This window comes from Cavia porcellus, unplaced genomic scaffold (genome assembly GCF_034190915.1).
Source record: "Cavia porcellus strain 051 isolate PalLab524CR breed Dunkin Hartley unplaced genomic scaffold, mCavPor4.1 scaffold_18, whole genome shotgun sequence".
Taxonomy (NCBI): Eukaryota; Metazoa; Chordata; class Mammalia; order Rodentia; family Caviidae; genus Cavia; species Cavia porcellus.
Window position 1 is genome coordinate 56,359,642 of NW_026947501.1, and position 21,160 is coordinate 56,380,801.

A 21,160-nucleotide genomic window follows, 5' to 3' on the forward strand; every position below is an offset into this window, starting at 1 on the left:
AACACCTGGGGCATGAGTGACTTCCAGACTCTGTCCTTTTTTAATCAGGTGTGTTCAGCATGCCACAGTTAGATGGCCACTCTATGGTCTGACCCAGACTGGGAGGTCTTCCTTGCTCACCACCTCAGGATCTCTGCATTCACTTTTCTTTCTGCAGGGCAAGGATGTTCTTCTGGTCATCAATCAGTCTTAGGTCTCAGTTCTGATGTCCCTATTGAAGGTACCTTGCCTGACCTTCCCCTCTTAATCACATCACTGAATTAAACTAATTGGTTTCCGCAGGAGCACAGAGAGCTTGCTGTTAATGTTCAAGGCTGCCTTAGAGACTAACTCCTGCCCTCAGTTCACCCACACCCTCTTAATTAACTTTATATGGCCCTCCCCCCATCAGGAATCTCCTTACTTTCCCCTGCAGGCAGGCATACCTCTGTGAGGTTCACTCACATTATGAGACTGTGTCTAGTCCTGGGTGGAAAGCATAGGAAACTGTTTGGCTCATGTACCAAACTCTTTTCAGACTTCATGAATGTTGGTAGTAAGCCCCAGCAACCTTAGATGCTGATTTTTATCATCTCAGGGCTGACACCGCTCCTCTCTGCGTTAGCTTAGTGTTCAAAACTTGGCCTGGGAGACACAGGGAAGCTTCCTCTTTCTCTTTCCCTGATGACATTACAGGACTCACTCAATGGTCAGCTTGATGAGGGACAACCATCTTCTTGGTTCCTAGCTCTGTGCGCTCCTCACCCTGACTCCTCACCTGCCCTGTTCTCTTGCTCTTCAGTCCTTCTTCAGTAGACCACAGGTCTAATTTCCTACTCATCCATTCTCTGTATTTCAATTTGTTTTTAAAAACAATTTTAAGCATATACAAAGTTACAGAGAATGATTTATAACACATGTATGTGTTACCAAGCTGTCAAATTTTAATATTTGTTACATTGTTTCTAATCTTTTTTAGGCTGTGCCTAAGAATTACCTAGAAGCTATTATTGATGACCTATTTCCTAACCAAATATTCCTAATAGTCAGTTTACATATTATTTTAGGTTGAAAAAACCCTGGAAGTAAAACAATGTACCTTCGATCCTCTGCTGCTGTTTTTTTAACAGTTGGATTAGTTTGGGTATCATCTGGGACTCTTTCGTTTCTGGTTGTGACACTAGCTTGAGTTTTGGGAGCTGTCTTGCTCAGGAAATGCTTCTGGGGAAAAGTCTTTTTCAACTTGGGGTCCACAGTCTGTGCTCTTTGTTGAAAGCTGTTGGTTCCATTTGTCCTTATGCTAGGAGTCATTGGAAGGACTGAAAGAAAGTTGCCAGCTTTCAAATTAGGCCTCTGGTTTTCGGATTTTGACTTTAGCAGTTCATGTGTCTGGGACCTAAAACAAGGTTGTGTGGACTTCTGGTCTTGCTTGCTGTTTGGATGTCTGTTGTTAGGTCCTCCCTGCAGTGAACTGAGGTGTGTCCTGGGTTTGGTGTGTTTTACTTTCTCTTCAGTAACAGTGTGTGACTGTACCTGACTTTCTTTTGGTTGTCCATATTTGCTCCTGTTAACCATCACATCCTTTATGTTCTTGACCACTGGCTTCTTTGATGCTTGGGTCCTATGAAGGGTCTGACTGAAGTGAGAGGGAATTGTCCTTGAGGGTTTTTCTTGTCTTGCAAGCTCTACTCCTTTAGAGAGCTGCTGTAACTTTACTGGTAGAGTCCTAGTTTGTGTTTTTCTAACAAACTGCTTATTAACCCTGTCTTTCAGAACAGCACTGCTCATCACACTTTTGCCCAAGACCTGTTTAGTAGTCAAATGGCTCTTGGTTTGATTATAAGAGTTAGTCTTTGGCTTACTTATGGTACATAATGCAGGATCTGGCTTCTTCTCAGGTTCTGACAAGGTTTGAAGCAAGTTCTCCTTGTTCAGCTCTTTGAGCAAGCCATCCAAAGATTTGTTTTGCACATGGGTGTCTGTATATTTTGCATTTGCTTGAGCTGTAACCCGCTGCTTTGTAGATTTTGGTCCCTGTGTCTTAGGTGACCTCATGGGTTTGCTTGACAGATTTTCTGTAGTGGATGGTCCAGCTTCATGTTGCTGGTGACTCTTGCTGGAAGGTTTACAGGTTGGGTTAGAGGAAACACCTCTTGAAGTCAGACTTTTGCCCACAAGTTTTGGTCCCTCTAACTTTGGCTTCTGGGACCCTGGTACTGTAGCTGGTTTGCACTGGAGTTTAATGTTGATGGACCTTGTAGTTTTGACAGGCAAAACAGCACGGTTGGTAACATCATTTTTGAGTTTAATGGTCTGAAAAAGACAAAAAATATTCATAATAGCTCACTGTTTTTAAAATATAACTTTCAACACATGCTAGGAAGAATTATTTTATTGAAAATTTCATTTAGGAAAATAGAATCATGAGAAAGACTGACCTCAGTAATAGCTGACTTTCATAATGTGAGTTCCTGTTAGAAGTGTATAGACAGAATTAAGCAGACCCAGTGGATATACAAAAACCATTCTTTCAGAAATGAATTTGCCTATATTGAATGTACCTTGCTGGGTGCCCATCATGCTCCAGCGAAGGGCCTTCCTACGGCCCTGGGAAGATATGTCCATAATGAACTTATTATATTAGGGTATCTCTCATTCTTTCAAATTCTTCCTTGTACTTTGTATAGGCACACAAAGAAACAAAACAAAAAAATCCCCCAACTTAAAAACAAAACAAAACATTGCCTTTGTAAACACCACACCACCAAAGAAAGGGGGGGAAAAAGGTGTATTACAGGTCGAAATATCTCAAAACTTATCTTGTCCCCAGAAAAGAGCAATGAGGTCAAAGATTGGTGAGGAATATTGCGAGGCTGGAGATACAGTGGGACAGATTTCAGCAAACATTTAGCATCTCCATGGACAGTTAGTCATCTCTATGAAGCCAATCAGGACAAGATTTTAAGGTCAGACTCTTCGTGATTAATAATTAAGCATTTTAGTAAAGTGACTTAATTTTGGATAAGAAAGGGAAGGAATTTAGAAATGATACCATAAATATAGAAGCCACCACCATGGACTCCAGTGCCTCTGGGGCAGCGATTACTTATGAAACTCTTGCATATTTAAAGAATATATGTCTCCAAGGGAAATATGGAAATGTTCTGTATTTTTAACCTGACAGTGTTGTGAAGGATCACTGAGTAAACTTGGCGAGGAAACTAAAAAGGAAATCTGAAACAAGTTGCCCATTTGGCCAGCGGCATCAGAATATGAGGAGCCGCTCAGGGTGCAGCAGGGAGGGTTGGAAGTGGGAGGCAGAAGATGGTTGCCCCACCTACCTAGATCCAGGTCACTTCATGGTTTACTAAAAAAGAGGGGATATTTGTAAGAAAGCTTCCAAATTAGTCGTATTTTTTGGTAGTACTTCTACATTACAGATATTGAGATATAATTCAAGTACCATAAAACTCACTATTATGAAGAATACAAATCAGTGGGGCTTTAATAATCTCTACTAGTTAATGTCAGAACATTATCATTGTCCCAGGGAGAAACCTGGTACTTGTCAATTGTTCTCTATTTCTCTCTCCTGGGAGCCTCTGACAACCACTAATCTACTTTCTGTTTTTCTATCTCTACAGATATGCCTATTCTGGGCCTTTTATACACATGGAATCATGCAATATATGGCTTTTGGTGTCTGGCCCCTTTTACTTAGTGTAATGTTTTCAAGATTCACCCAAGTTGTAGCATATATCAGCGCTTCATTACCTTTTAAAAAATTTAATAAACTTTAGTTTTAGAGAAGTTTTAGGTTAACAGCAAAACTGTATAGTGGGTTCTCATATACCTGTTTCCACACATGCAGTTTATCTTGCTTAGGGCTGAGTAATATTCACTTGTGTAATGATGTACATTTTGGTTTTCTTTTCATCACTGAATGGATATCTACCTTGTTTACACTTTTGGGGTTTTGAGTTATGTTGTTATGAATATTTGTGTATAATCTTTTATGAATATATATGTTGAATTTTCTTGGGTATATACCTAAAAACAGAATTTCTAGGTCATATGGCAAACCTATGCTTAGTTTTTGAGGAACTGCCAAATTGTTTACCAACAGAGCTGTACCAATTCACATTGTCACCTATACAGTACAAGGGTTCCAATTTCTCCACATTGTCCCCAAGACCTGTTATTATCTTTTTAATATCAGCTACCTCAGTGGGTATAAAGTAGTGTCAGACTGTGGTTTTCATTTGATTTCCCTGATGTCTGTGCATTTCTTCATGTCTTTATCCTCTTTGAGAGGTATCTACTGTGATCCTTTACTCATTTTAGAATTGGCTTGTCTTTTAATTGTTAAGTTTAAGAGTCATATATCTTGGATACTAGAACCTTATCAGGCATATGACTTGCAAAAGTTTTGTCTTACACCTTTTGTATCTTGAGTTTAGATCAGTCTGGTCTAGCTAACTTATTACAGGAAGTAGGATAGGTCACACTGTTTCAAGAGTTCTGGAAAAGATTTTAGAGATCATTAAATTCAGTCCTTTCATTTGAGAAATTGAGGTGCCTAAGACTAGGCAGAAAGTCAGAGCTCAGTTGGAAATGGAACTTTAGTCTATGAACCTTGCTTTCTGACTCTGTCTCTCAATCTAATGGACCATATTGAACCAAAACAGACAATATTTACAAGGAGTGATTGATCTCAACTTAAATTGCTCTCTTTACTCTGGGCATATGAAATATGAAAAGAGAAGATTTACAAAAGGTATAATTTAAATCAACAGAGATTTACTGAATGTTGACTGCATGATGGGCACTGTACTAGACTCTAAGGGGACATAAAGATGTGGTCACACTTGTCCCTGAGCAATTCTGGTAGAAAAGATAAAAACAAAGAAAACTGTGAAGCAAATAAGGGGCATCACAGGGCTGGGATTATGGGTGGTTTTCAAATATTTTTTGTTCATGTACTCCCAAAGTAATTTCGTTCAACTCTATACCCCAGAATTTAGCTCATATATTTAATGTTAATTATTGCTATAATGAGAAAAGGTTGTGCATAATCCCCTCCCCCCTTTTTCTAATAAGTGAATAGGACTAGAAGGTATTTTGTTATAGCAGTAACACTCCATGTTTTGAGCTTCTCTAGAAGTAGGTGCTAAAAATCTCTCAGCCAAAAATAATTTTCAGTGTTTTACTAGACACAGTGTTGAAAGCAAAGAACTGAAAACCACCTGAATGGCAATCCTGTTATTTCAGATGGCCTCCTGATTTTGTACGCTGGAGGTATTTCCATCCTGGAGTAAAGCAGCATATCAAGATTAGGGATGAGATAGGTGAGTGATTTGCCTATATCAAGTGAGAAAAGAAAGAACTGAAAAGAAGAAGGAAGGGTAAAGGTACTAAGGGAGGTAGGAAAGGAGAAACAGCATGTGAGATGGAATCTTAATCAATTTTAGGTCAGTGCATGTACAAAAGTTGAAGATCTGGGAATGACGGTTATAATATAAGCCTGCATACTTTTTATGTACCTCCAGAACACATATCCCAGGCTGCTGGTGTTAGTAAGAATTTCAGTGTTTATTAACTCAATTCTTTCACACAACTCTAAGAGCTGTCTCCTATTACACCCATTTTATAGATGCAGTTACATAGCTTGCCCATGGTCACTTAGTTCTAAAATGGAGTTAGGATTTGGATCCAGGCAGGCAGTAAATTACATAAATTATAATGACTACGACTTGCGTTTTTTAAAGTTTGTCCTAAATTCTGAAGTTTCCTTCTCCTTTTTATCTTTGGAACTGTGTACAGCAGATAATGCAGGTACTACTCTCATTTAAGTGATGATTTATTGAGGAACCTTCCCAGCAGATTTTTTTCTTTTAAAACCTGCATCCTAGCAGGATGCAGTGGTGCATTTCTGTAATCCCAGCAGTCTGGGAGGGTGAGGCAGGAGGATCACAACTTTGACCCCAGCTCAGGAAACTTCACAACTGACCAAGAACCATCTCAAAATAAAAACATAAAAAAGGCAGGGGATATAGCTCAGTGTGAAGGCCTTGGGTTCAGTGCTCAGCACAGGGAATAAAAAAAAAGATATATCCCACAATCCTACAATGGTACAATCTGAATAAAGTAGAAGTCTAAACAAGTGTTTCCCTACTGTTTATATCACTGAGCACTCATTTCCCCTTATGTACATAATTTATTCTTCAGTGTCTAAGATATCATGCATACACAAAGCACATAATATCTATATGGACACATACATGCCCATATATGTATATATATGTGTGTGTGTGTGTGTGTGTAATGACTGAATCATTAAAACTTATAAAATTGGCACTAATATCTCACTTTGGCCAACACAATTTCAGCTTACCTTAGAACTTTGGTAAAATTATTGTTTCAAAAATTAGGAATAGGATTTTACGGATAACATTATTTTATTACAGAAGAATTTGTAATCTTTTTGAAAGGCTAATTTCTCTCATTTAAATCTTAAAAATGTCAGAATCCTTTTCATTCTACCCACAATCTAGCTGTACTGAACTGTATAGGAATTGTATGTTTTGTTAAGCAGCTTGGAAGGTCCAACATCGGTACTCACTTCATGGAGAATACCAGGGTGTAAGAGCTATGTGACCTCAGAACAATATTTAACCTTTCCATGACTCAGTTCCCTCATCTGAACCATGGGGCTACTAATATACAGTCCCTACCCTTCCTGAAATTGTGAGGACTTGGTCGTTAATGCAGGTTAGGAGACACCAGGCATAGAGTAAATATTCAATAAATGGTGGCTATCAAGTGTGTACTTACGGGATTTTTGGTTATCAAACTAAACTAGAGGAAGCTGGGAAGATGGCAGATCAATAAGTAGCAAAGTAAAGAGCCTCTCTGGGAGAAAGAGCTCAGATGCTGGAATTTGACATCATGGGGAGGACCAGACAAAAGAAGGATCCTGATGGTCCAGGGAGAAACTAAAGTGGAGAAAAAAGAAAGAACAAAAAAGAAAAAGAAAAGAAAAAAAAAAAGGAAAGGAGAAGCGTGAATGGAAAGCTGTAGCCAGACTTGCTCTCACTGCAGCTGATCCCACTGCGAGGCTGGAATTGGAGGATGCGTAGTCGCAGTGAAGTTGGGGATTGGCAAACCCGAGTGCCTAGGTGGGAGCGGCAGAGCAGAGAATGGAGCCGGCATGGAGATCTGCACCGGCGCAGAACTTAGTCCTCCTGTGGGAGTGAGTGATTAGCTGGGCAACATTTTGAAGTTGGGCAAGACAAGCCCGGATCCAGAACCGTAATGATTTCAGTTAGCTACTCCTAGCACAGAGCAGATCGGTAAGAATTGCTGGGACTGAGTTCCATCCCGTGCAGGATTCAATAGCCAAGGACAAATTTTCCCCTTAAGCTATCCCATACCAGTTCCATCCACACAGCACACACTAACATGGTAGATCCACAGTGGTTGACCAGCTCAGAGGGAGGGGCCAGCCTGCACCACCCTTGCTTATACCCTCAGTGGTCAACAGCAAACTGGGGAGGGTAGCAATCCCTAGCCAGCACCCTTCAGAGTAATCATAACCAATACAGAACGTGCTTGGGACCTCTACTATACACTTGGCTGGAAAAATCCAGAAACAGGACAAGAGAAAGAGACAAAAGGAAGTCTCCAGCCTCCAACCCAAAGAATATGGCCTGGGAGAGGTAAACACAGAAGAGATCAGGAGCTGCACACCTGCAGTATTGAAAGCGACATCATCTGACATCAAGAAATATCTTTGTGACATTATAGAAGGACTCAAAACAGAAATACTAACACAAGTAAAGGAAGATATAAGAAATTAAAAGAAATGCTAAGCACCTCTCAAGAAGACCCAGATGGAAGAATGAAGGAGCATAGAAAAAGGGGGGAAACCTTTGATGAAGAATATAAAAAAAATCTAGAATACATGAATCAGATTCAAAAAAATACTAGGAAGTTAAAAACTCCATTGAAAGCTGGAAAAACTGCTTGGAAGACACTAACGATAGACTATCAAACCTTGAAGACAGGTTTGCAATGTGTGATCGTGAAAGAAAAAAATCTCTTCAAAATAACAAGGAACCAGGAAGTAACAATAGAGAGGCTAAAAGATGACCAGAGGATCTATAACTTAAGAATAAAAAATGTGAGTAAAGAAGCAGGGGTAAACACAAATGAAATACAAAGGCTATTTACAGAAATAATTAAAGAGAATTTACCAAGCATAGGAAAAGGAAATGATATTCAGATATATGAGGCATACAGAACTCCAGCTGGCTACAACCAAACTAGATCTGCACCCAGACATATAATAAGATCCCAGAAATTCAACACAAGAATAGAATATTAAAAGCTGTCAGAGAAAAAAAAAAACAGATCATCTATAAAGGCAAACCCATCAAAATCACAACAGACATCTTGACTCAAACCATCAAATCAAGAAGAGCTTGAGTGAAGAATTCCAAGCCCTGAAAGAAAATAACATCCAACCCAGATTGATGTACCCTGAAAAACTATCTCTCAAAATTAATGGAGAAACAAGATGCTTTCATGACAAAGAGGAACCGGGGGAGTTTGTGACCACCAATCCAACCCTACAAAAAAAATACTGAAAGACACTCTAGAGAGAGAGAAAAAAACCCAAACAAACCATGGTTTCAGGAACAGTGGCAGGGAGGCCTCACTGAATGGGGCAGACAGTAAAATGAAGGGGAAAAGTAGACAACCAATGGCAGAAAAATAGCATGGCTGAGATGAAGCAGAGAAGATTGGCTATAATCACTAACATAGATGGCCTCAATATACTAACAAAAAGGAATACAGGCAGAGTAGATCAGGAGATAGGGCCCATGAAGATACTCTATACAAGAAATATAATTAACCTGAAAGAGGGTTTATGGACTGAAAGTCAAGAAAATAAAGCTCTATGTGATAGGGAATCAGAAAAAAATGGGGGTAGCCCAGCAGCTACAGATAGGTTGGAAAGACACAACACTTTTATACAATGGAGAGCTACTCAGCTACAAGGAAGGAAAACCTTGAGACTCTTGTAGGTAAATGGATACAACTTGAGATCAAGCTCAGTGGTTCAGAATCACTTAGGTAAGTAGCGGGCTGCCTCCCTAATCTAAAACTAAAGGAGTTAGTGGGATACAAAATGTACAGTGCACCCTGTGAAAGTGAAAGCGGAGGAATTGTCTAAAAGGGAAGGCAGAGGACATTGTTAGTCTTGTATCAGGATATGAAACTTACATTGTTCTTATCACTCTGTTTAGTTTGGTTAAATTCTGTTCCAGTCTGTCTATTTGTACTAGATTTGAGGGCACAGATGGCTATTCAAAAAATAGCAGGATATACTATGGTAACCATCTTTAATTTCCTGAAACCTTGTATTGCCTTCACTGCCTTGATTTGACTGATTTTATTTGAATCTGTTATATTTGATAGTATCAAGTCTGAGAGTTTGGCAACTACTCTGAAGACAATAAGATTCACTAGGATACCCATTTTGGTTTAACTGTTACCTGCTTTTGAAGACCTATAATGTCTCCAATGCTTTGTTTTTATTGCTTTTGTTCTGTATTGCTATGCTCAATTTTATTGTGCCTGATGATGTGGGCAATTCTATTGAAGATAACAAAAGACATCATAGTAACCATTGTAAATCACGTTTTATTGTGTTTTTTTAATTTTTATTTTCAACTTTTTTATTTATAGTTTTTATTGTTATTTTAAATCATGTACTATGTCCATCCTTTGTTCTGAATGATCCCATTTTGTTTTCTTTCTTATTTGGTTTTATTCTTTTAAAAAAAAACAACTTAATTTCTACTTACAGATTTAGAAGGTGGTGGATTTGGACAATTATTCTTGGCTTTTAGATAAGGCCTATAAAAGAAAAAATAAAATTAATCCTTAGTACAGAATCAACAAAGCTTGGAAAAAATGATGATTAAGACTTTTGATTGGAATTTTAACGCATTAGAATTTCCACTGTATGGTAAAATAATTCAAAACTATTATTCAATAAAATCTCCCTATTATACCTTCTTTAGATTTGTATTCTCCTGCTTGGACCCATCGCTTTGTTATTCTTTCAGAGATACCCTTTGCATTAATGAAGCATTTCAACAATGTTAGTGACATATATGTGGGCTTATTCATTTGCACATTATCCCTTCATACTGTGATGTGCTAGATACTGGAGATAAAACAGTAACTATTTGTTTAAAAAACTTCCTTATTATATATATTTTTTAAACTGAAATTTCAAGGTGAAAATTGATATATATTTTATATATATATATATGGATGGAAAATGACCATGAAATTTTATATATATTAATTCACAAAAAACCAATGTAACTATTATATATTGTGAACATACACTAATTTAAAAAGGTGATATAAAGCTGACCCTTCATATAATTCAGTCTGTGGTTCTAACCAATCTGCTCAAAAATATTGGAGGAACTAAACTGCATATATGTGGAACAGTATAAACATTTTATTGTTATCCCCTAAACAATACAGTAACTACTTACTACAGAGCAGTTACTTTTTTTTTTTCATACCTGGAATTGGACTGGGGCCTCCTGCTGGTCAGGCTGGCCTTACCATTGAGCTATATCCCTGACCTAGAGCAGCTACTTTGTATTACATGTTAGAAGCAATTTAGAGCTGATTTAAAGTATACAGAAGCATATAAGCAGGTTACATGCCAATACCACACCATTTTACATAAGAGACTTGAGCATTAGTGAATTTTGACATCTGTGGGGAGTCCTGGAAGCTATCCCCCATAGACGCTGAGGCAGAAATTAGAAAAAGAGGGATACTGTGAAAATCTAGCTACTGAGATGAAAGGGTGGTGGCAGGATGGTGGGGTGAGGAGGAGACTTTAGAAAGATTTAATCTCCACGGACCAGAACAATTGCTAGACTAACAGGGACTTTGATTACCTAGTGTGGGAGGACAGAGACTACTCTGTTTTATTAAGCACCATATTTCTCCTAGTAAGTGACTGACACATTATAGGATGGATTAAATATTCAGAGTAGTTTTTAATTAATTGAATAATTAATTTTGGTTTTCTGAGACAGGAGCTTACTATGTAGTTCAGGGTGCCTTGAACTCACTATATAGCTCTGGGTAGCCTGGAACTGTGGGCATCTTTTTGTCTCAGCCTCCTGAGTGTTGAGATTACAGGCACACCCTGCAATGATTTTTAATTTAATTGGAGAAACAGAATTGGGTAAAAATCCAAGATAAAATAAAGAATAAAAGTTAACTTAGTAAAAATTAATTTTCAAATAAAAGTTGAGCAACCCAGTTGGGAAGAAAATGTATCTATACATAACACCATAACGATGGTAACATGTTGACAAAGATGAGGGAAATGGTTTTGTTCTGTGCATCTTGAAAGTGAATGCTGAGAATGATCAAAGGATCAAAGAGCATCTTTGGACTAGAAGATGTTAGTGTGTTTCTGTGTTGAAATGAGAACTGGCTCTGCTGCTTTGGTAAGAAAGAACCAGGATCATTGAACTCCTTAGCCAAAAATTGCCTAGAGGAGAGTAACTTTTACCCAGAAAAACAGAGGCTAAGTAAAGCTTCCAGCATGGTACGTAATACTGTCAATAGTTTCTTCTTTTCTTTGGAGAGTATCATAATAACACTTAAATCTCTGCCAATAGATTAGTCACTCTCACAGGTATTGTCATGCTGGACTGAAATGCTCTTTTTGAGTTATCTTAGAATTCTAATGCAGGCTGAGCAGGTTGCAGGCCAAATGGTTATGTTTTGAAAAGGCTTCAAGTTGCTCTTAGCAACAAGGGCAACACAATTGGCATAACTTGGGGGAGGAAAACTCACTTGGTGTTTTGGTTCTTCAGTTTTCCCTTGGCTGCTAGGTATTCCTGCAGCTTCTTCTGCCGTTCTTCTGAGAAACAAGCAAGCAAACAAACAACAGAACTTTAGTTTGAGGGTTTAATCAGTTCTTTCACATTCTAAAAGATGACAATTTTCCACAATGATTTTGGCTATGCAGCAAGTCCTCAGTCCTGTAAGTCTACCTTAAGGTCAACATCAATAATAGAGTTTAAAAGCTGGGCCCTATACTAAGCTCACTCTCATTACTTTTTTTCATCTACAACAATTCTATGAGGTATCCTGTAATCTGAAATTTAGAGAGGGCAAAGGACATGCTTTAAAGTTACCCAGGTAATATGTAGCAAAGCCAGGATTCAAAAGCAGATTTATTCAACCCTAGAATCTTTGTTCACAGTCACTATTTCCAGCTACAAGACACCCTGCTTTATGTGAAGAAATCCTTTTATTGGCCTACGTGAGCTGCTGAGCTAGGCCCGGGTGAGAATGTTTTACACATAAACCCTTACATAATTTTCTTTAGGACTAAAAAAAAATTACGCCAGGCTAGAGGGTTTATGGAAAACATCTACATAATGATTACTGTTAAAAAACATCAATACAGATTGAGCATCTTTAATTAAAAAATCTGAAATCCAAAATGTTCCAAAGTCTAAGATTAGTGGAGAAAATTCCATACCTGACTTCATATGTTTGGTCTTAATCAAAGCGCACTAAAAATACTGCACAGAATCAACTTCAGTCCATATATATAAAGTGTACATGAAATATATGTGAATTTCTTGTTGATATTTGGGTTCTATATCTAAAATATCTCATTATGTGAAATATTCCAAAATCTTAAATATGAAATACTTCTGGTCCCAAGCATTTCAGATAAGGGAGACAGCCTATATTTCTGCCCTCAAGAAGTTAGTTTAGTAGTGACAATAAATAAACACAACAGAGTTCCGGGAGCCAAAGGTGTGCAAGTTAATTCCCAGCACACGGGGAAGCTTTGGAACACTGCTCCCAGGCCATAGGACCAGGCCCAGCATTCCAAATCACTCAAGTCCCCTGGGGCCTACCTGGGACATGCTCAGTGACCTTCAAGCAGTTAGCAGGGGCATGAATACAGTCCTGGGAGCCAAATGTGCGCCAGATGATTTCCAGTGTACAGGGAAGCTTTGAAAGGTCGCTTGAAACCCAGAAATACAGGAAAGTGACAAAACGAAAGAGCAAAATGCCATCTCAAGCTTTCAGCCCAACTCTAGCAAGCCTAGGAGACATGGATATAGAAGAAAATGTAAGCCATACACCCGAAATTCTTGAAATGATAACAACTGAAGTAAACAAACAACTCTGGCAAGCTATAAAAGAACTCAGAACAGAAATAATCTCCCAGGTAAAAGAAGAAATGATAAATGCAATGAAAGAGATGCTGAACACATCTAAAGAAGACATAGTTAAACAGAATGCATGAAGTACATTCAAAGAGATACACAGAAAATCAAAAATTCCATCGGAAGTTGGCAAAAGCGCCTCAGTGAAAGTGAAGACAGAATTTCAGAACTCAAAAGACAAGATTGAAGCTAGTGATCAGGGAAGGAAAGATCTTTTTAAAAATAACAAGGAATCAGGAAATAACAATTCAACAGCTGCAAGATGATGCAAAGAAAAACAACATAAGATAGGGATAAACAAAAAAGAATTTGATAACATAAAGGATATCAAGAGGTTATTTACAGAAGTAATAGCTGAAAATTTCCTAAACATGAGAATGGAAACTGACATATAGATCAGTGAAGCATATAGATATTCAAATAACCATAACCAAAATAAAACTATACCTAGACATACAATAATCAACATCCCAGAATCCAGAATAAGAACATAATATTAAAAGCTATTAGAAAGAAGAGACAGATCACCTATAAAGGAAAGCCTATCAGAACACAGCAGACTTTTCCACACAAATAATAAAGTCAAGAAGAACATGGAGTGAAGTATTTCAGATCCTAAAGGAAAATGACTTCCAACACAGACTAATGCACCCGGCAAAACTGTCCTTCAGAACTGATGTTGAAATAAGATACTTCCATGACAAAGAACAGCTGAAGGACTTCATGACCACCAAACCAACCCTGCAAAAAATATTGAAAGACACTCTAGATAGACATAGGAAAAAACCAATAAGCAAGGCAAACAATTAAACAGACTGGAAAGATAAAGACTCAACAGCAGAGAGATAACATGTCACAAGTAAACAAATATATACCAGTTATAACCATTAATGTAAATGGTCTCAATTCACTGATCAAAAGAAACAGACTGGCAGAATGGAGCAAGAAACAACATCCAACCATATGCTTTATACAAGAAACCCATCTACACTAAAGGAAATTCATAGACTGAAAGTCAAAGGATGGAAAATAATACTTTATGCAATAGGATCCCCCCAAAAATCAGGGGGAACTATTCTGTTTGCAGACAATGTGAACTTCAAACCAAGAATGATCCAAAGAGACAAAGGTCACTACATACTAGTTAGGGGAAAACTTCAAGAGGAAGAGATAACAATCTTAAATATATGCACCAAATTCAGGAGCACTCAGCTATATAAAACCAGCTATATAAAACAAATTTTAACAGAATTTAAAAATGAAATAAGCAACAACACAATTATAACAGGAGACCTTAACATGCCATTGACACAAAGGGACAGGTGAACTAGACAGAAAATCAGTAAAGAAATAACAACTGAATCACACTTGTGAACAAATGGACTTGGTGGACATATACAGAATGTTCCACCCAACAGCATCAGTATATACATTCTACTCAGCAGCACATGGGACAGTCTCTAAAACAGACCATATTCTAGCCCACAGAACATGCTTCAGTAAATGCAAAAGAATTGAAATTATCCCATACATGTTATCGGATCATAGCACCAAGAAACTAGAAATTAATGACAAAAGAAACTGCAAAAGCCCCACAAACACATGGAAATTGAATAATACACTCCTGAGCAATCAGTGGGTCACAGAGGAAATTAAAGAAGAAATTAAACAATACCTATAAGCAAATGAAAATACAAATACATCTTACCAGAACCTTTTGGATGGAATGAAAGCAGCCCTCAGAGGAAAATTTATTGTGGCAATGTCCCATATCAGGAAAACAGAATGAACACAAATAAAAAACCTGATGCTACACCTCAAACATCTAGAAAAAGAAGAGCAAGTCAAGCCCAAAGCCAAAAAAGGGAGGAAATTATAAAGATTAGAGCAGAAATCAATGCAATAGAAATAAGAAAACAATACAAAGAATCAATGAATCAAAGAGTTGGTTCTTTGAAAGAATAAATAAAATTGATAAGCCCCTAGCCAACTTTATTTTAAAAAGGAAAGAAAAACTCAAATTCATGCAATAAGGAACGAAAAGGGTGAAATCACTACAGATCCTGTGGAAATACAGAAGATCATCAATACTTATTTCACAAACATGTACTCTCATAGGCTTGATAACACAGAAGAAATGGACATACGTTTCCTAGAAACATATGAATTATGAAAGGTGGGTCAAAAGGATGTAAAACTGCTGAATAACCCAATTTCAACTAACAAAACTAAAAATGTAATTAAATCCTTACCAACAAAGAAAAGCACAGGTCCAGAGGGATTCCACAAGAAATTCAAAGATTGAATGCCACCATTCCTCAAATTCTTCAATGAAAATGAAAGGGAAACAATTCTCCCTAACTCATTCCTGGAAGCAAATACTACTCTAATACTAAAACCTGAGAAAGACCCAACCAAAAAAGAGAACCACAGGCCAATCTCCCTAATGAACATCGATGCAAAAATTCTCAATAAAATATTGGCATACAGAATGTAGCAAGTCATCAAGAAGATTATACACCATGACCTAGTGGGATTCATCCTGGGAATGCAAGGATGGTTCAACATACGCAAATCAAAAAATGTAATCCACCATATCCATAGAGTCAAAAATAAGAATCAGATGGTCATTTCTATAAATGCAGAAAAAGCTTTTAATAAGGTCCAACACACTGATGATAAGAACCTTACTGAAAATTGGAATACATGGTCTTTACTTCAATATGATAAAAGCCATCTATGACAAACCAACAGTCAGCATCATATTAAATGACCAAAACCTGAAAGCCTTTGCCCTAAAATCAGAAACAAAACAAGAATGTCCATTATTACCACTCCTATTCAATATAGTGCCGGAAACACTAGCCAGAGCAAATAGACAAGAGAGAGAAATAAAAGGGGTAAAGATAGGAAAAGAAGAGGTTAAATTATCATTATTTGCAGATGACATGATATTCTACATAAAAGACCCCCAAAACTCTATTGAAAGACTTTTAGGTATAATAAATAAACTCAGTAATGTAGCTGGATACAAAGTCAACACTCAAAAATCAATAACATTCCTTTATACTAATGATTAAATCACTGAGAGAGAAATAAGAGTAGCTACACCCTTTACAATAGCATCCAAAAATATGAAATACTTCAGAATAAATCTAACAAAAGAAGTAAAAGATCTATTCAGGGAAAATTATAATACCCTGAAAAAGAAATTAGAAAATGGAAAGACATCCCTTGTTCCTGGATAGGAAGAACAAACATTGTGAAAATGGCCATTCTCCAAAAAATGTTATACAGATTTAATGCAATCCCAATCAAAATACTACTAGCATACTTCACAGATCTAGAGAAATCACTCCTAAAATTCATATGGAACCAGAAGATACCTAGAATAGCAAAGGCAATTCTAAACAACAAAGGCAAGGCAGGAGGTATCAAAATCCCTGACTTGAAGTTATACTACAAAGCTGTTGTAATAAAATCAACATGGTACTCGATAAAGGGCCAAACACATTCACTGAACGAAAGATAGTCTGTTTAATAAATGGTGCTGGAAAAACTGGCTCTCCACTGAAAACTAAAACTAGACCTATGCCTACCACCATGTAGTAAACTAAAGTCTAAATGGATCAAAAATCTAAATATTAAAACAGAAACACTAACTCTGTTAGAAGATAAAGGAGATAGAAATCTTGAAGATATAAGGGTAGAGAATTTATGAACAAGAATCAAACTGCATGTGAAACACTTCATAGAATCAGTAACTGGGATCACATACTATGAAAGTTTTTGCATGTCGAAAGAAATTTCCAGCATAATCAAAAGAAAAATCCACAAATTGGGAAAAAATCTTAGTGAACTGTCCTTTAGACAAAGGACTTCTGTCTAGAACATACAAAGAATTTTAAAAAATCAGATCCCTGAAATTCAAAGACCCATTCTAAAAATGGGCATCTGAGATGAATACATATTTTTCAGGGGAAGAGATACAAATGGCAAATAAGTACATAAAAAATGTTCAGCATTACTTATCATTAGAGAAATGTGAATTAAAATCACACTGAGATTCCATCTCACTCCTGAAGGAAGGGCCAGGATCAAGAAAATGGCCAACAACAAATGCTGGAGAGGCTGTGGGGAAAAAGGAACTCTCCTGCACTGTTGGTGGGAATGTAGACTGATGCAACCACTGTGGAGATCAGTCTGGAGGTTTCTCAGAAAGTTGGGATTGGAAGTCCCATTTGACCCAGCTATTCCACTTCTAGGCATATTCCCAGAACTGAAAACATCATACCACAGAGACATATGTGCACTTATGTTTATAGCAGCACAATTTGTAATAGCAAGATCTTGGAAACAACCTAAATGCCCATCAACTGAGGAATGGATAAAAAAGATGTGGTATTTTATACATTGGAGTACTACTCAGCTATAAAGAATGATCACATTGAGATATTTATAAGTAAATGGATATAACTCGAGACCATACTCTCAAGTGAAACAAATCAAACTTCATGTGTAAATACCATATAGTCTCCTTAGTTTAAGAAATGGTAAGAATATATAAATACAAAATACTAAGTACAGTGAAAGGATAAGGATTTGCTTACAGGGGAAAAAATAATATCTCAGGGAAAATGGGAAAAAAAAAGGAAAAGAAAAAATATCTAAAATTATATAAACATAGGATGGCTAAGATTGTGCTACAAATTATATGTTATTGAAACAAAAAGTCAACATTCATAGGATTGGAACAATTGTGCATACTATTGTATGGTGATCTGAGGAACTCTTGAAGATTATTATGTAAAATAACAACCCTAGTTATGCTCCTACTATCTTGTTTTGAAGGCCTATATTGTCAGTGTTTTGTGCTCTTTGCTATTGTTATTTGTCTTTTTTGTTTCATGTTTTTCTAGGAATTTGTTTTTTGTTTTTCCCTCTAATACAGAAAGGATAAGTATACATGTACAGACTCATACATGTGTAGAACTCCTAAAAAGTTTATGAGAATTGATTATATAATGCATGATGAAATGAACAGCTACTTTGAAGAAAAAGAGACACTATGGTATCCAGTGCTGATTCTGTAGCATCACTCTGTGCAATTCAGCAATACTATTATTCTTCGTTCAGAGTGATTTTAGTCTGTTTTGTATTGTTTAATTTCAACATACATGAAGGTATGGACAGCTATTTTGAAGAAAATGAGAGATACTATAGCAGCCATTGTTGATTTTTCTATTGTCTGGTTTTGAAGGCCTATACTGCCTGCGTCATTCTGTTCTAATCAGTTTAATACTATTTTGTTTTGCATGAATTCATTGTGTGGGAAAATATGAACAACTATTTAGAAGAAAATGAGACAATGATACCAGTGATGATCTCCTGTTGTCTTGCTTTGAAATCTGTGTCATTTATATTATTTTCTTCTGATCTGCTTTGTTCTGTTATGTTTAGTTTTACTCTCTTTAAAATAAAATTAAAAAATAACACAACAGTAATTACAATATAAGGCAACATCTAGGTGTCATAGAAAAAGGCAAAAAAAAAAGTATGGGAACTCAGAAGAAGGGAGCAGTGAGGGGAGCAGATAGTTGCAAAAGACTAAAATTATATAATTATTTTTGAAAAAAGAATGTACACTAAATAGTACACTAAAAATGTACACTAAAAAGGGTGTACACTAAATAGTTTTGCTTTCAGATTCTGATTCATCTATTATACAGCTGTGAGAAATTACATAACTAGGTCCATGCCAGACAGGGGTGTGCAGTCCCTGTGACTTCTGCCCAGTTAGCAAACCTTGCTGGCGCTGAGCCCATAGAGCGGTGACGGAAAGGTCCCTGTTGAAGGGTAAAGTGCCTAGGACGATGCTTAGGACCATAATCAGGCACAGCGGGCCAGCCAGTCTAGACACTTGTGTGCAAGCTGGAGAAGCTGGCATGTGGAGTGGACCCCCTAGTCCTCAGATTTAACCAATCAGGCTGCATGAGACTGGTGAGGGCACAGTCCCGCATCTGGCAGAAAATCCGGATTCGGACCCCGCCCCAACTCCCTAACTCCACCTGGTCGCTCCCAGGTGTAAAACTTCCGGCCCAGCGCAAAGGGCCACACCCTGCTCTGCTTAGACCAAATCTGCGTCCCTGGGGCAAAGCGCATGGCTTCTCACGGGTGTTTCTCACGGGAAAGCAGTCTTTGGTTCCCGACCTAAAACGCGGAGACGATGATGACATCGTTTTGCAGGCTTACAAGAAGGGACCTCGCAACTGCGCCCGAGTCTGGGTCTGGGCTCCATGCTAGGGATAACTGAGGCAGCAGATGGCCAACTGCCGCGGGACTCTCGGTGGCCTCTCTACTTCCTCGTCCGTACTCCAAGGCCTGCAAGAAACAGAGACTCGCGGTCACACTTACCTGCCGCGGCGGCGGCGGCAGCCGAGAGCCCCGACTTCACCATGACTGCTCCGCGACAATTTCTCTTTCAAAGGCCGCGCCAGGAGCCACTGCCCCAAGGTCGCGCTTCTGCGCTCTCTCATTGGCTCCTGAGGGTTTGAAACCTACCAATTGAAAGCACGGGAGGGCGGGCCAACAGGAAATAGACGCTTTGTGGTTGGCTTTGCCTTTCCCCGGGGCGTTTTGATTGGAAGAACGACAGTGTACGCTGTTGGGCCTCTGAGGATTCCCGGCTCTTTTTGGAGAGCTGTCAGTTCTCGTGGCGGTTGCTGTGTTGGTTGTGCGGGCGCCCGGCCGGTAGTGTCTTGCCAGGGCACTGCCTGGCGTCTTTGTTTTAGCCTCTCAGGTTCACAGGAGCTATGAAGAAGAGGGGTGGGTGGGTGAAAGAAACACAAAAGCCCAAATTTCCGATGGGTTAGAGCTTTGCCACACTATTATATAAATCAACCTGATAAAGCCAAAGTCTGTTAATTCTCTGCACTGCAGAGCGGCTCCTGTTTATTTTTAACTATAATGAAATAAGAGACCGTTTATCATTTGAACACTTTCTATTTTTTTTTTATCCCCCCGCCCCCCGTGGTACTGGGGATTGAACCCAGGGCCTTTGCCTTGAGCTACATTTTGTTTTTCATTTTTGACGTTTAAGTACGTTCACCTTGCTGTGCAAATCATCATCAAGTTCCTTTCAACTCTTAGATCTTTCCAGTCTGAAACGCCGTACCCATTTAACACTCGTGCCTGATTCCTTGCTCTTGTGGGCTTCTTTTTATCTGCATTTGAGGAGTTGTCTCCTGTGAGTGGAATCATGGCATGCATGTGTCCTTTTGTGACTAGTTCTTTCAGCGTAATATTCTCAGGCCTTGTCTGTGTGGTAACGTGTGCTAGCATTTCCTCCCTAAGGCTCAATAATATATATTCCATGGAATGTACAGACCACATTTTGCTTATCCACCTGTTCACAGACATGCAACCTGGTTTGCTTCCATCTTTGGCTGATGTGACCATGGATGCTATGAACAAGTGGGTACAATTGTCTCTTTTATATCTTCCTTTCAATTATTTTGGGTATTGTACCAAGAAGTGATGTTGTTGGGTCATATGGTAATTCTATTTAAAATTTTTTGAGCAACCACTATCTTTTTTTTCTTTTCTTTCTTTCTTTCTTTCTTTTTTTTTTTTGTACAGGGGATGGAACTCACAACTTCGCATTTGCTAAGCAGGCACTTATGCTGCTAAGCTAAACCCCCAGCACCACTATCCTTTTTTCAGGATGCCTCCTTTTAAACATGTATTTTCATTTGGCCAACTCAGCTAGGATGGCAGAGGGCAGGCTGAATTGTCCTCACTCCCAGGTACACACCGTTTCTCTGTTTCAGTCTGAAACATTTTTCACTTGAAGTTTGCCTTTTATGCTCTTGGCA

The 21,160-nt window shown here is 38.1% G+C and overlaps 1 protein-coding gene across 1 annotated transcript in view; it reads right to left on the reverse strand.

Moving 5' to 3' along the window:
• Ckap2l (cytoskeleton associated protein 2 like) overlaps positions 1–19,827 on the reverse strand; it is a 41,471-nt gene extending 21,644 nt beyond the window's left edge. Inside the window, exons 1-4 of the mRNA XM_013147377.2 lie at positions 19,701–19,827; positions 11,890–11,956; positions 9,852–9,903; positions 1,079–2,292 (exon numbers count right to left, since the gene is read on the reverse strand). Of these exons, the coding sequence (XP_013002831.1) occupies positions 1,079–2,292; positions 9,852–9,903; positions 11,890–11,956; positions 19,701–19,743 (1,376 nt within the window). The 5' untranslated portion in view covers positions 19,744–19,827. The remainder of the gene's footprint in view (positions 1–1,078; positions 2,293–9,851; positions 9,904–11,889; positions 11,957–19,700) is intronic.
• Positions 19,828–21,160: the final 1,333 nt, after the last annotated feature.